Source organism: Macrotis lagotis, chromosome 6 (assembly GCF_037893015.1).
Source record: "Macrotis lagotis isolate mMagLag1 chromosome 6, bilby.v1.9.chrom.fasta, whole genome shotgun sequence".
Lineage (NCBI taxonomy): Eukaryota > Metazoa > Chordata > Mammalia > Peramelemorphia > Peramelidae > Macrotis > Macrotis lagotis.
The window spans coordinates 165,514,858-165,531,502 of NC_133663.1; the positions used below are offsets into that span (position 1 = coordinate 165,514,858).

General features: G+C 33.0%; 1 protein-coding gene across 3 annotated transcripts in view; it reads left to right on the forward strand.

Annotated features, from left to right (window-relative positions):
• PCCA (propionyl-CoA carboxylase subunit alpha) overlaps nucleotides 1–16,645 on the forward strand; it is a 556,428-nt gene that overhangs the window by 11,406 nt on the left and 528,377 nt on the right. For all 3 annotated transcript variants that reach the window (XM_074191968.1, XM_074191970.1, XM_074191969.1), the window contains exons 2-4: nucleotides 7,446–7,523; nucleotides 15,642–15,689; nucleotides 15,807–15,875. In XM_074191968.1, coding sequence (XP_074048069.1) covers nucleotides 7,446–7,523; nucleotides 15,642–15,689; nucleotides 15,807–15,875 — 195 coding nt within the window. The remainder of the gene's footprint in view (nucleotides 1–7,445; nucleotides 7,524–15,641; nucleotides 15,690–15,806; nucleotides 15,876–16,645) is intronic.

A 16,645-nucleotide genomic window follows, 5' to 3' on the forward strand; every position in this document is an offset into this window, starting at 1 on the left:
AGGGTGTACAGTGTTTTTCTGGTTCTGCTCATCTCACTCCTCAATCAGTTCATGCAAATCCTTCCAGGCTTCCCTGAATTCCCATCCCTCCTGGTTTCTAATAGAACAGTAGTGTTCCATGACATACATATACTACAGTTTGTTAAGCCATTCCCCAATTGAAGGACATTTACTTGATTTCCAATTCTTTGCCACCACAAACAGGGCTACTACAAATATTTTTGAACAAGTGATGTTTTGACCCTTTTTCATCATCTCTTCAGGGTATAGACCCAGTAGTGGTATTGCTGGATCAGAGGGTATGCTCATTTTTGTTGCCCTTTGGATGTAATTCTATATTGCTCTCCAGAAAGGTTGGATGAGTTCATAGCTCCACCACCAATGCATTAGTGTCCCAGATTTCCCACATCCATTCCAACCGTGATCATTGTCCTTTCTGGTCATATTGGCCAGTCTGAGAGGTATGAGGTGGTACCTCAGAGATGCTTTAATTTGCATTTCTCTAATAAGTAATGATTTAGAGCAGTTTTTCATATGACTGGATCACTTTCATTTCCTCATCTGTAAATGGCCTTTGCAGATTGACCATTTGTCAATTGGGGGGAATGATTTGTTTTCTTAAAAATTGATTCAGTTCTCTGTATATTTTAGAAATGCATCCTTCGTCAGAAATACTAGGTGTAAAGATTTTCAGTTTACTATATTTCTTTTCATCTTGGTTGCAGTGATTTTGTCTGTGCAAAAGCTTTTTAATTTAATGTAATCAAAATCATTTAGTTTGTTTTTTTGTGATGTTCTCCATCTCTTTGTCATAAACTGCTTCCCTTTCCATAGATCTGACAGGTAAACTATTCCTTGATTTTCTAGTTAGCTTATAATATTTTTTTAATGTCTAAATTCTGTATCCATTTTGATCTTATCTTGTTATAGGGTGTGAAGTGTTGGTCTTATCCAAGTTTCTTCCATACTGACTTCCAATTTTCCCAGCAGTTTTTATCGAAGAGAGATTTTTTATCCCAATAGCTGGACTCTTTGGGTTTATCAAACAGTAGATTACTGTAAATGTTTCCTGCTATTGTACCTAGTCTATTCCACTGGTCCACCATTCTATTTCTTTTCCTTTTTTTTTTAACACCACTCTATTTCTTAGCCAATACCAGACAGTTTTGATGACTGATGCTTTATAATATAATTTTAGATCTGCTAGGGCTAAGCCACCTTTTTTTGCACTTTTTTTTTCATTGAATCCCTGGAAATTCTTGACTTTTCATTTCTCCATATGAATTTACTTATAATTTCTTCTAACTAGTTAAAGTAATTTTTTGGAATTTTGATTGGTAGGGCACTAAACAGGTAGTTTAGTTTTGGTAGAATTGTCATTTTTATTATATTAGCCCGACCTATCCATGATCAGTTGATGTTTGCCCAGTTTTTTAAATCTGATTTTATTTGTGTGAGAAGTGTTTTGTTTTCAAAAAGTTTCTGAGTATGCCTTAGCAAATAGACTCCCAGATGCATATATATATATATATATATATATATATATAATATATATATATGTATATATGTGAAAGTTGAGGATTTATGAGCGTTTATTTTTTATCCTGTGACTTTGCTAAAGTTGCTGATTGTTTCCACTAGTTTTTTTAGATGATTTTTTGAGATTCCCTAGGTATACCATCATGTCATCTGCAAAGAGTGAGAGTTTTGTCTTTTTCCTTCCCAATTCTAATTCCTTCAATTACTTTTTCTTATTGCTGAAGCTAACATTTCTAATGCAATATTGAATAGTAGTGGTGATAATGGGCCTCCTTGTTTCATCCCTGACCTTATTGGGAATGCCTCTAGCCTCTCCCTATTGAATATAATGCTTGTTGATGGTTTCAGATTGATACTGCTTGTTATTCTAAGGAACAGTCCATTTATTCCTATACTCTGTAGTGTTTTTAGTAGGAATGGGTGCTGTATTTTATCAAAAGCCTTTTCAGCATATATTGATATGTCATATGATTTCTGATAGGTTTGTTATTGATATAATTAATTATACTAGCAGTTTTCCTAATACTGAACCAACCCTGCATTCCTGGGATAAATCCTACTTGGTCATAGTGTATTATCCTATACATCCTATACAGGTCTATAATTTTCTTTCTCTGTTTCAACTCTTTCTGGTTTAGGTATCAGCACCATATTGGTGTTATAGAAAGAGTTAGGCAGAGTTCCGTCTTCACCTACTTTTCCAAAGAGTTTATTTAGAATTGGATCCAATTATTTTTTAAATGTTTGATAGAATTCACTTTGATCCAGTCAGCCCCTGGAGATGTTTTTCTTAGGGAGTTCAGTAGTGGCTTGTTGAATTTCTTTTTCTAAGAAAGAGTTGTTTAGGTATTTAATCTCCTATTCATTTAACCTGGGCAACTTATATTTTTGTAAATATTTGTCCATTTTGTTTAGATTGTCAAATTTATTGGTATAGAGTTGGGCAAAATAATTCTGAATTATTACTGTAATTTCCTCATTGGTGGTGAGTTCACCTTTTTCATTCATGATACTAGCAATTTGGTTTTCTTCCTTTTTTTTAATCAAATTGACCAAAGGTTTATCAATTTTGTTGGTTTTTCATAAAACCCAACTCTTGGTTTTATTTATTAATTCAATAGTTTTTTTGCTTTAATTTGATTAATTTCTCCTTTAATTTTTAGAATTTCTAATTTGGTATTTAATTGGGGATTCTTAATTTGTTCCTTCTCTAATTTTTAGTTGCATATTTAGTTCATTGATTTCCTCTTTCTCTAATTTATTTGTGTAAGCAGTTAAAGATATGTAATATATTCCCTGACAGCCGCTTTGAGTAAATCCCATAGGTTTTGGTATGTTGTTTCATTATTCTCATTATCTAGGATAAAATACTTCTTTTTCTATAATTTGTTGTTTGATCCACTCATTCTTTAAAATTATTCAGTTTCCAGTTGGTTCTAGGTCACTATCTTCCTGGCCCAATATTTATTGCATTATGATCTGAGAAAGATATATTCACTATTTCTGCCTTTCTGCAATTGATCATTAGGTTTTTATGCCCTAGTACATGATCAATTTTTGTGTAAGTGCCATGTACTTCAAAAAAACCAGTATATTCCTTTCTATTCCCATTCAGTATCTTCCATAAGTCTATCATATCTAAGTTTTCTAAAAATCTACTTACTTCCTTAACTTCTTTCTTGTTTATTTTATGATTAGATTTATCTAAATCTGAGAGTGGGAAGGTGAGGTCTCCCACTAGTAGACTTTTGCTGTCTGTCTTCCTGTAGTTCTTTCATCTTCTCTAAGAATTTGGATGCTATCCCATTGGCTGCATACATATTCAGTATTGAAATCATTTTATTGCCTATGGTATCTTTTAGGAGGATATAGTTTCCTTTATTATCTCTTTTAATGCTATCTATTTTTGCAGCTGCTTTGTCTGATATAAGGATTGCTACCCCCTGCTTTTTTCACTTCAGCTGAAGCAAAATATATTTTGCTCCAGCCTTTTACCTTTACTCTATATGAATCTCTCTATTTCAGATGAGTTTCTTGTAAGCAACATATTGTAGGATTCTGTTTTTTAATCCTCTGCTATTTGCTTATGTTATAAGGGAGAGTTCATCCCATTCCCATTCAAAGTTAGAATTACTGACTCTTTATTCCCTCCATGCTATCTTCCCTCTTAATGTATTTCCCCCCCTTTTTTACATTATCCATATTCCCCAGTATTTTGTTTCTGAATACCGCCACCCTTCAGTGTGTTTGCCCTCCTATACCCAATACCCTCCCCTTTCTTTCTTCTTTGCCTTTTTTCTTTTTCCTTCCCTTCCTTCTGTTACTTCTTCCTCCCCCTGCCATCTCTGTCTCCCCCTTCCCTTTTCCCCTTTTCCTCTTTTAATACTTGAAAGGTAAAATGTTTCTTAAGTTCACTGAGTGTGTATGTCAGTTAACTTTAAGCCAAGTCCGATGAGAGGAAGATTTAGGAGTTTCTCTTTTCCCTTCTTCACCTCTATTACCGAGGTACAGCTGTACTTCTTTTGTTTTTTTAAATTAAAAAAAATTTTTTTGTATCTCTTAATGTAATGAGATTTACCCCATTCAGTCCCCTCCATTGTCCCATCTCCTTGCTGTCCCCACCTTTTTTTAAGGAGGTAGTGTTTTTAAGTCATTCTGAGTCTCAGAAAATCATGAGTATCCATCACTTCTGGCTAAATGTATTTTCTCTCTAATAGAGTTACAATTCTCAAGAGTTATTAGAGTCTTTCTCCCAAATAGGGATATCCAATGCTTCCCATTGGGTAGAAGTCTCATGGATAAGTCACAAGTGTGCATTCCTTTCTGGCTAAGTATATTCTCTCTGATAGAATTATAATTCTCAAGAGTTATGAGAATCTTTTTCCCATTCTGGGATATATAGCCAATTTCATCTTAATGGCTAGCAGTTCTTTTTTCTTTCTTTTTTTTACCCCCCCCCCCCTTTTAAACCTTTTCATTGTATCTCTTGCATCTCATGTTTGATGTCCAAATTTTCTCTTTAGCTCTGGTCTTTTCTTCAGGAATTGTTGAAAGTTTCCCTTTTCATTAAATGGCCATCTTTTCCCCTGGAAGAGAAGGCTCAGTTTTGCTGGGTAGTGGATTCTTGGCTGCATTCCAAGATCCCTTGATCTTTGGAATATCTCATTCCAGGCCCTTTGATCCCTTAAATTTTGATGTGGCCAGGTCCTGGGTAATCCTTTCTGTGGCTCCTTGGGATTTAAATTGTTTCTTTCTGGCTGCTTATAGGATTTTCTCTTTTATCTGATAGTTCTGGAATTTGGCCACAACATTCCTTGCTGTTTTCATTTTAGGATCTCTTTCCCAGAGGGGTTCAAAGTATTCTTTCAATAGCTATTTTGCCTTCTGCTTCCATGATATCAGGACAATTTTCCATCATTAAATCCGGTAATATTAAGTCCAGACTTTTTTTCTCTTCAGTGTTTTCATGAAGGCCTATAATTTTCAGGTTGTCCCTCCTTGATCTATTCTTGAGGTAATGGTTTTGCTGATGAGGTATTTTACATTTTCTTCTGTTTTTTTTGATTTTTTTTTTTGTTTAACAGAGTCTTACTGTCTCATGAAATCATTAATTTCCACTGGCTCCATTCTTTTTTTATAGAGAAGAATTTTCTTTATCTTTTTCAACTCCTTTTCTAATTGGTTAATTCTATTTTTGTAAGAATTTTCCATTTGACCATTTGAGGTTTTGAGAGAATTGTTTTCTTGTTACAAGTTGTTAATTTTCTCTCCCAAATTTTCCAATTGATTTTTAAACTCCTTATTTCTTCCAGGAAGTCTTTCTGTGCTGGAGAGCAGGTCATATTCTCCTCAGAGGTTTTAGGTCTCTCTGAGTTAGCGTCTTTTCCTTTCTAGAATTTTTCTATGGACCCTCCTTTGTACTGGCCTTTCTTCATTATCCTAAGTCCTAGCCTGTCTGAGAAGTTGTTATTTTTCAAGTGCCATACAGATAATTACTGGAAAAGTTGAACTTGGAATAAAATTCAGGGCTTTTGATTCCCAGGCCAGTGCTATTTTTTTAATTAGGAAGGAAGGATTTACAAATATTTGTTATACCAGAAATTGTGCTAATTATTCTCACAATAACATGTGTTAACCCCATTTTACAGTTGAGGAAACTAAGGCTGAAAAAATTTAAGTAGTTATTTAGCAGATTGTTTTCAGAATACTGATTCTTCCCATCATAGATATGTCTCAGATTTTTTTTTCTTTTTAACACTAGAAATTTAGCTGTATACCACGTCTTGGTTAAAATATACATTATTTTTTGCATACCAAAAGCTAAAATAGCATTGTTTTCTTGGCAATAGAAGGAGGAACACTTTAGTGTTGTAATTTCTTGGGTTCTCAGTTGATTTGGCTCTTATTATTGTGTACTTTGTAACAAATGTTTTACCATGTACTTGACAATCCAAATTAAAGATGGATGTGTGGAAGGAAACTCGGTTCATTGGAGATTTTTGTGTTTTGGGAGGGTGGTTTTTGTTGTTTTTGATTAAGTTTTTTTCAAATTCATTGTTTTAGTGATCCATTTTAAAAAAAAACTTATTTTTCTCTTTGTGTTTTTGGAAATGAATGATTAGTAATTGGACATCTTGATTTTAGTATTTAATATTTAGGTTGGTGACAATGGCTACACTAGAAGTTCTGTACTTTCATTTTCATGTGATTCACATAAATATTGTATATTATATATTTTACCATAATCCATTTTACAAAACTTGCCAAAGAATTAAGTATAGGAACATTCATGTTTTTGATAACAGCATTGCTTTATATTTCTTACAATGTCAGGGAGCTTGTTTCATTAATATATTTTGTTATTATATGGTCTGAAATTCACATAAATTCTGCTACAACGTAAACTTATTCTCCAAACTTAATTGTTTCTATTACAAGAATCCATTTGTTTCTAGACTTTAAAAAGTTCAACTTTACTCTTAGATGTTTTATGGCTACATTTTTTGATAATCTTCTTGGCTTCTCTTGGAAAAATTCAAACTCTGGTGAATAAAGGAAGAACAAACTATTTTTGGCTTGTGAGGTGCATGTATTAGAAGGGTAAAGCGAATCTTGATGAGCTTTAAGGACACTTTTTTTTTTTTTAAAGATTTTTGGAAGGCAAATGGAGTTAAGTGGCTTGCCCAAAGCCACACAGTTAGGTAATTATTAATTGTCTGAGGCCTGATTTGAACTTGGGTACTTCTGACTGCAGGGCTGGTACTCTATCCACAGCAGCACCTAGCTGCCCCAAGGACACTTTTAACAAAGATGATAGCAATGGAAATAATAGGAATGAGATAGATTTGAGGGTAATTGAAAAGGCATCCTGAAATAAAAAAATTGGTGATTGTATATATTGGATGAAGGAGCAGAAAAAGTCAAAAGATTATTCTAAAGTTATGAGCATGGGTCACTGGTTTACATGTCCTTTGGAATTTTTATTTATGTCAGGGAGAAGTAGAATAAAAATTAAATCACATTTTTACTTTTTTTGTCTTTGATAAAATTAAAAAATCCTTGTAGTTTCGTCTCTTTGTAATTTTGCATACTATGTTCTATGATTCTGACCACCATTGTTCTTTAAGTTTGTGAGTTGCTGAATAGCAGTATTTTCTTCAAATCTCACTTATATATTTTATCTTAACAGATTGCTGATTTTTGCATATATCCTGATGTCATTTGCCTTCAGAAGCAGTTTATATAATGTTTTTTTACAACTTATACACAATGAGAACTCATATGTTAATGATAACATTTTGTTGTTGCAATAATTTTGAGGGAAATTCTTATAAAAATTAGTTTATTTTTTAACTTGTCCATTTAAATATTAACATTTTCTCATTTATCTATTTTCCTACTTACAGCCTCTTTTACACCAATCAAAGCAGTGTTTGAGGATTTCCTGTAGACTATCTTCAGTAGGATATGATCCTAATGAAAAGGTAAGGAAAAAATCTTTAAAGTACTGTGTATTAATGACTTTTTAGTTTTCTTTTTGTTTACTAGGCTATATGTTACTATTTCCCTAATTTCGTTTTTACCTTAATGACATTAATTTTACATTTTCATCTTTGTATTGATGGTGAAAAATTTTATAATTTTGAATTTTTTTCTTTTAAATGACTTTATACAATGATATCGTGCAATTTGAAGGAAAGAAAGGACACCAGTATTTAGTAGAAAAAAATTATGAAATATTTGAAAGGCAACAGCAATAAAATAAAAAGCCTATTAGACAAGTTAGTGTTATAATGTAAATATCTCTTTGTAACCCCATTGAGAAATAAAAATCCCTGATAGAAATTTATCAAAAAGCATGTCATCCAGCAAAATATATTTCTCACATTGGATATATCTCTTTTTCTTTCTCTACATGTTTATTTCATACTGTTAGGAGGTTGAATAGTGTTTGATCTAACTCAAATTAAGTTCATGTAATTGTCATGGTATCACTTACCTGATGTTGGGGTCTTCTTCGAAAATGAAGGACAAACATTATTAGTGTTTTATCTTTAGTCTTCTGTAACTCGTGGTTTTAATATTGAATTAATCATAGTTTTAAAGTCCTTTAGAAATATTTTTCTCTAAAATGATGTTGTCCTCACTATGTTTGAATTTATCATTCTCTGAAATTATTAATTTGATTATTTCTTAAGATATAAATATTATTTAGTTATGTCATAATTTGTTTAACTATTCCCCAATAGGAATGGACCCCCTCATTTTCCAATTTTTGTTGACCATCAATTGCTATAAATTTTTTTGGACACAAATCTTTTCCTGTTTGATCTCTTTGAAGTTTAGGTCTTTTAATGATATAGCTGGTTCAAAGATATGCACAGTTTAGTAACTTTTGACATAGTTCTAAATTATCCTCCAAAATGGTTATTTCAGTTTACAGTTTACCAATAGCATACTGGTGTGCATGTTTGCTTACAACCCCTCTACCATTTGTGATTTCTTTACAATTTAGTAGCAATGAAATGAAAAATTGAGAGAATTTTATTATTGTGCTTCATTTACGTGTTTTATTAGTTTTTGAATTAATGTAGTTAGGTGCATTTCATTTTCAGGAAAAGTAAAAACTTTCTGGTAAAGATTGCCATTTTATTATTGAAGATCCAATTTCTTTTTGATCCTCATTTGTTTACTGTGATACCAGATTTTTCTAGTTGAAGGGAAGATGGAATCTGATAAAACTATCTATTATGCCTTAATTATCTTTTTAAAATCAATTTTAATTAACCATTTATTAAAAACTTATGTTGAATCTGAACATATCTAATTCATCTGACTTAGTTAACTGTTCACATTTAGATTAATTTCAACATAGAAAGCATAGCAAATTTCTAGACATTCAAAAATTATTTGCAGATAGATAAACTTGAGGTCTGAGGGGGGGATAGAAAGGTTTGGAAGTATTATCTGGGCAATGAGGGACCAGAAGAGGTATTGGAGCCATAAATTGTAGTGAATGAAATCAGAATGTACAATTTTCTCCATCTTTTATTAGCAACATGTGTGTAGGAGCAAAAGTGGTGAATGGTGGGAGTGATCCAAGGCATATGCCCTTGGCAAGGCATAATTGGTGATATGATAAAGGAGGAAAGGCACAGGGGAAGGGGGATTCATCAAGGGATCCAAAGAATAGAATGCAAGGGTAATGGCCTGGGAGAGAACTGATGTGTCAAGATATGAATGGAAAACAGGGTTTAGTTTGGGAAGTCAGAGGAGTGATAGAAAGCCTATGGATTTTAGATAAGGGGATTTTAGAATTCTTGAACTTGGAAGTTGTGAATTTGTGGGGGATAACAAGATCAGAAGTGTGATTTTATTTGTTTGTGACTGAGGTGGTATGGAGAAGTAGCTCTTCAGAAAAGTTAACATTTGTAAGTAACAAAAAGTATAGTATATTTCTTCTTACTTGAGGCATTTAAACTTAGAGTGAAATGTTGTAGAAATGATTTTTTTTTCACATTAGCTTTGAAGTATCTGACCTCTTAGGTCCTTCACAAACTTTAAATTCTGTAATTTAGTTAGTTTTGGATGTTATATTTTTGACTTTGGACTCTCTCAGACTGCTAAAGCAAAAATGTTTTTCTCTTTCCTCATTGTTGAAATTCCTTATTAATCTCATTCCTTTTTCTCTAATACTTACGTAGTTAGTTTGGGAACCTAATTCCTTCAAAATTTTAAAAAGAACCTGGATGTCCCACTGAGAATTTCCACAAAAATTTTCTTCTACCTCTTCAAAATCCTACTGTAATAACTTTCCTTTAAGCATTAGAATTCAAGTTAGATTTTTAATAAATTATTCAGTATTTAGGTTTTTTCTTAGTATTATATTACTTTTAGTTGTGTGATTTTGTGTTGTGGTTTTTTTGCATATATAAAATATTCATCATGTTGTGGGGTTATATAAGCTTTCATTGGCTATTCTGGGAATTTAATGATTTATTAGAATCTTTTTAATGGAAAAAATATATACTAAGTTCTAAACAACATGCTTAAAAATGATGAAGGTAAATCTTGTTGTAAATTGGTAATTAATTCTAAAACCCCAGTTTTACAGATTAATTTGATTATCTCTCTAATTTAATGTTGATTATTTTATTTTGTTGTTGCTTTCAGCACTACACTAGTCAGTAGACCTTATAGCATAGTATAAAGAGCCAAGCATGAAGTTATTTTAGGAATAGAATAAGAAATATGATACCAGGAAAGTAAAATGTAACTAAAGAACCCTTTTGAGGGGCGGATAGGGGGTGCAGTGGATAGAGCACCGGCCTTGGAGTCAGGAGTACCTGGGTCAAGTCCGAACTTAGACACTTAATAATTGCTTAGCCCTTTGGCCTTGGGCAAACCACTTAACCCCATTGCCTTGAAAAATCGAACCCTTTTGGTAGAATTATGTTAGTATTATTCTAACTGTTCTAGAAATTACTTTGTATAGGTTTGTCAAATGGTTTTCCTGAAGTTTTTGAATGTGCTTGCTTGTGTATATATATATATATATATATATATGTTTTTTATTTAAAAAGATAAATCTTTATATTTATTGAACACCAGATTCAAGTCCTTCAGAGATGTATCAACTGGGTGACCATGTTGTCAGTTAAGTAATTAGTGTCTCAGATAGTGCTCTAAAACTCTTAAGTTATAGGTAAATTCTTATTTTTTATAAGAAGAGGGAAATTTTATACTAAAAACTCCCTACACAAGTAAAATCATTTGTTTGGACCAAAAAAAACTCAATAAAAATGTTGAGAGAAGAGTTATAAGACTAACATTTCATTCTCTCTATATCAGTACTCTCTTGGTGATTTCATCAGCTATTATTTGCCTGATTATTATCTCTATGTAGATGACTTCCCAATCTATGTATTTAGCCATAATTTCTTTCCTGATATCAAATCTGACATCACAAACTGTCAATTTTGTTTATTTAGCTGTACTAGGGACATCTTAAAGCAAGCATACTGAAACAGAACTGATCATTTCCCCTCTTAAACTACCTCATGCTCAAATTTCATTATTTCTGTTGAGAGTAGCACCATATTTTTACTTGTTCAGATTATAGAGCTCAAAGTCAATCCATGACTTCTTTTCTGTTTCCTACTGCCACATTATCTCTGGAGCCATCACTTTTTTTCTCACAGGACTGTGCCACCCTCTCTTATATTATCTTTTCTTATGACATGTTTTGATAACCTCCTAATATTTCCATTTTCTCCTCGAATCTAATTTCCACAGAACTTCCAAGTTAACATTCCTTCTTCACTTGTCAGATTGTGTTGTTTGCTTTCTAAGAAATTTTCAATATTACCTTTTGAATAAATAAAATCTCTGTAGCCTAGCATTTAAAGCCCTTTGTAGACTTATTTCATGTTCTTTCTCTTCATGTACTCTATTTTTTCAAGCCAAATTGGACTTTTAGCCATTCCTACATTCTAACTCATTTCAATGTTTTTTGAAGACTGGTTCATATTTCTGAAACACCCTTCCTGCTTTAGAATGTCTAACTTCCTTCAAAGCACAGCTCAGTCCCCCCTCAACTTAATGTCTTCTGTACTTAGCAGTTTATAATGCATGTTCCCTTTAGAAAATAAGCTTCTTCAGGGCCAGAATTGTTTTATTTTTTTCCTTTGTATTTTGAGAATCTAAAAGGTTTGTACATAATTGGTGTTGCCATGATGAGATTTTAACAGAAGGGTAAACTGAGGCAGATTTCTGTACAAGATAAAAGCTTTATTAGGAAGGTCATTTTCCCTACCAATAAATGAGTCAGTGACTTGCCTCCATTAATGCCAAAGACTTCAAACAAAAGGAAGTTCCCTTTATGTAGGTTTTTTGGGGAGTACGGAACAAAACAGAGCAGGAAAAGGACATCAATGGATTAAAGGCTGCATGATTGGTTACAGAGCTGAGGCACAAGGAAAAACATGATTGGTTGGAAGTTTGGTAACTGGGGCTAGCAATAACCTTCTCTCATGAGACTGAGAAGTGCTGTTTGTTTGAGTTCAGGTGTAAGTTAGTAGCCCACACTTTTGGACAGAAAACCAGACATCCTTGAAGGATAGCTTTGTGGAATAAAGATACAGATGCCTGTTTCCCTTTCTTTTCACACTTATTCTCCCAGGTCAGTTAAATTCATTGAGACAAAAATAGCTAGATTTTAAAATTTAACCTATTCCAGGCCAGTCGAACTCTGAACTGAGTTCAAAGACAAAGAACCATGACTTAGCCAGTTAAAAGGAAAAAAAAATCAGTTATAAATAGGATCAATAAAAAAATGATTCACGATCAATCTTAATCTTCTCAGTTTTAATGTTTGTTGAATTGATCTTAAATGATTTTGTGGACTTATCTTTAAGTTTAAAAAAGTCATAATATATCTTTGGGGTGAGAAAGCAATTGGGGGTGCACAAGAATTTTATTGTGATTTCAATTTTTACTTCTTAGTAGAACATTCTGTATTGGTCCCTTTTTGGAGTTAATAAACATTCTCCTTTCATCTTAGTGAAATTTATCTTTATTTCTTTGCAATTTAATTTGATGATAGAATAGGTTGAATACTTGAAATCCCAGGTTCAGTTGTCTTCTCATTTATAGCAGTACCACAGTTCTGTGTGAAATAACTTGACTTAGAGTAAGAAATCCTTGGTCAGAAAAACACAAATGTCTTTTGGAAATGTCTGTTGAGAATTTTCTGTGCTTCAGCTACTTAGAGCCCAGTATTTTTTGCCTTTTGATTAAAGTCCCATGTCAAATAATTTTGCATATCATTTGAAGATTCCATGAGTTTCAGAGAATGAAATAAAATTTGTTATTAACCAGTCTAAATAATATTTATTTTTATGAAGTATCAGTTAATTAGAAGTTGAGAATTTGGGGCCAAAAAATTCAAATAACCCTTTATTCTGTTTACCTATAAATTAAATGAAATCACATTTTAGAGTATGAATTTAACTAATTCATTTGGCTAAATGTCAAATTAAATTATAAAATATTGATTGTTGATATTTTGATTGAGAAAAAGTTGTTTTACATTTCTTAGATACTTTTTTTTCATTACCTTTGATCTTATCTATCTGGTCAGGAAACATACATAGATATCCAATTGTTCTGCAGCTTTATAGTTTGATAGCTACCTGGTACTCTGAATAAGTTACATGGTTTTCCCAAGGTTATTCAACCAGTATGATAATTGTCAAAACTTCATCTCTCTTGCTCTTGATTCTGAGGCTAGCTGTTTCTCTGTCCTATGGTGATTCTCTTAAATATAGAATTTTGCATTTGTGTAAATCTTAAGCATTGTTGCTTACTGGATATGGAAGTAGATATAGCACTGGTGTGCTCTGGCTGTGGAAGTGGATAGAGCATTGAACCTAGAGTCAGAAAGACTTGTGACCCTGAGTACATCACTTAACTTTTGTTTTTTTTTTTCTTAACTATAAAATGAGGATCATATTAACACATACTTCACAGGATTGCGCTGAAGATCAAATCATAGTCAACACTTAATAAATGCTGGATTCTTTCATCCTTCTCTCCCTCCTCAAATTTTTCTTGTACACTTTAATTTGGGGAGAATGATTTTAATTTTTTTAGAAAATAACTTCATTGAAGTAAATTACAAGTTTTATTAGAAACTACATACAATACCAATACAACTAAATTTAAATTTAAAATAATTTCTAAATATAATGTAAGAATATATTATGTCCCCTCCCTCAAAATATATTCATTAGAATTCTTTTCATATTCTCTTTTTTCTCATCATTGCAATTAATATATATTTTATTCTTCTCAATTCTTTCACCTTGTTTTTTTTCCTAGCAAAGCCTTTTGGAAAAAAAAAACATTTCTAGGGTCCATTCCACATTCCCAAAATTGGAATCACAAAAGCTATGTGATGATTTTTTGTAACACTCTGTCTTTCAGATCTTTCAAGGAAGATTCTACAAATTTGTAATTCTATCAGCATTGAATGTGAGTGTACCTGTTCTTTATAGCCCAACTGGCATTGAATTTCTTTGATTTTAATTATTTTTGCCAGTTTAATAATGTGACAGTACCTCAAAGCTTTGTGTTTTTTAATTTGTTTTTTTATTATAAAACTTAATAATCAAAAAATAAAAACATTTCAACAAATTAGGACAGAAAAAAGAATTTAAATGTCACTATCAAAATTTATTAACTTTTAAAAAACAAACGAACAAAACAAATTCAATCAAAGATTAAGTGACTCAGTCACATAGACAGTATGTCTTAGAGACTGGATTTGAACCCAGGGTTTTTGCTTTTGAGGTCAGCTTTCTATCCACTATGCCATTCTTTTTTTTTTTTTTAAGGTTTTTGCAAGGCAAATAGAGTTAAAGTGGCTTGCCCAAGGGCACACAGCTAGGTAATTATCAAGTGTCTGAGACCTAACTTGAACCCAGGTACTCTTGACTCCAGGGCTGGTGCTTTATCCACTGTGCCAACTAGCCACACTTTTTCTAATTTTTTAAAAGATTTTATTTATTTTGAATTTTACAGTTTTTCCTCTATTCTTGCTTCTCCCCCCTCCCCCCACAGAAAACAGGCTGTTAGTCTTTACATTATTTCTATGCCATACATTGATCTAAATTGAATGTGTTAAGAGAGAAATCATCCTTAAGAAGGAAAAAAAAATATAAGAGATAGCAAAATCACATAATAAGATAATGGATTTTTTTTTTTAAATTAAAGGTAATAGTCTTTGGTCTTTGTTCAAACTCCACGGTTCTTTATCTGGATGCAGATGGTATTCTCCATTGTAGACAGCCCCAAATTGTACCTGATTGTTGCACTGATGGAATGAGCAAGTCCATTAAGGTTGATCATTGCCCCCATGTTGCTGTTAGGGTGTACAATGTTCTTCTGGTTCTGCTTCTTTCACTCAGCATCAGTTTGTGCAAATTCTTGACTTCTTTGAATTCCCATTTCTCCTGGTTTCTATTAGCACAATAGTGTTCCATCACATACATATACCACATTCTGATTCTTTGCCACCACAAACAGCTGCTGTGAACATTTTTGTAGAAGTGATTTTTTTTTACCCTTTTCATAATCTCTTCAAGATATAGACCCCCCCCTTTTTTTTAGTTTTTTTTTGCAAGGCAAATGGGGTTAAGTGGGTTGCCCAAGGCCACACAGCTTGGTAATTATTAAGTGTCTGAGGTTGGATTTGAACTTAGGTACTCCTGACTCCAGGGTGGTGCTCTATGCACTATGCTACCTAGCTGCCCCCCCCCCCCCCAGTAGTGGTTTTGCTGGATCAAAGAGTATGCACATTTTTGTTGTCCTTTGGGCATAATTCCAAATGAATCTCCATAAACACTGGATGAGTTCACAGTTCCACCAACAATGTGTTCCACTATGCCATTCTGCCTTCTCAGTAACATAATAATTATTTTGAAAAAAATACTTTTAAATTGTATCACACTAGACAGTGGATCTTTAGCTTGTATTTGTGCTTTGTATTTCAAAATTGTTCCATTTTCTGATATTTTGATTTTTTCTTCTCCCATCTTTAGACTTTTGAAAAACTTCTTATTGCTAATAGAGGAGAGATTGCTTGTAGGGTGAGTAGATCTTTAAACTTTGTTTTTTTTCCGCCTCAACAACTTAACTTGTCATGAATTTCATCATTATTAATCTCCCTTTTGTGAAAATAGTAATGTTACTGTATTTTAAAATAGGTTATTAAAACCTGCAAGAAGATGGGTATTAAGACAGTTGCTATACATAGTGATGTTGATGCCAGCTCTGTAAGTATATTTTTGCTTTCCTTATAAAAGAATTTTCAAACTGAATAAGATAACAGATTTGCTCTATTCTTTTTTGATGATACTTCTTTTACAAAGCAGCTCTGATCCTGGAGTCATGAAGCTCTGAGTTTAAGTTTGGCTTCAGACTTATTTCCCGTGTGACTGTGGACAAGCCACTTAGCTTCTGTTTCTCTCAGTTTGTTCATCTGTAAAATTGGGATAATAATAGTCCTGTAGCTTTGAGGATCAAATGAAAAAGTAATTGTAAAGTGTTTAACATAGTGCTTGACATGATGTTAGTTCTTGTTTATTACTTATTATCTGTGGGGGTCCAGCCTCCACAGGGTTCTTGGAACCTGACAGGAGGGATAGAGTCGGCGAAATGAGTTGAGTCAACAAATGGGTAAAGGCAGGAGCAGGTTGACTGACTGTCAGCTGCTTGGATTTATTTTTATGGTTTCAGAGTCATGTATGTTTCTGACCCGACCGGCGGGTCAGTAATTAAGTGGGGGTCGAGGAGGACCCAGCCTGAATAGGAATGGGTATGAAATAAGGAGAGTGAGACCGAGATGGTGGCAAGCAAGGTCTGAGTTTATTGAGTTGAGTGCAGGCTTATATCCAAGAGCAGGAATGAGGAAGTTCCTGTGAGAAGGAACATTCTGTGGGTGGCAGTTCCCTGTTCTGTAGGGTAGGGCCCTTCCTGGAACTAGTGCAGTCTGTTTGTTTGCACACAATGTTCCAGCACCTGGGTCATGGTGACCTGGGGTGTG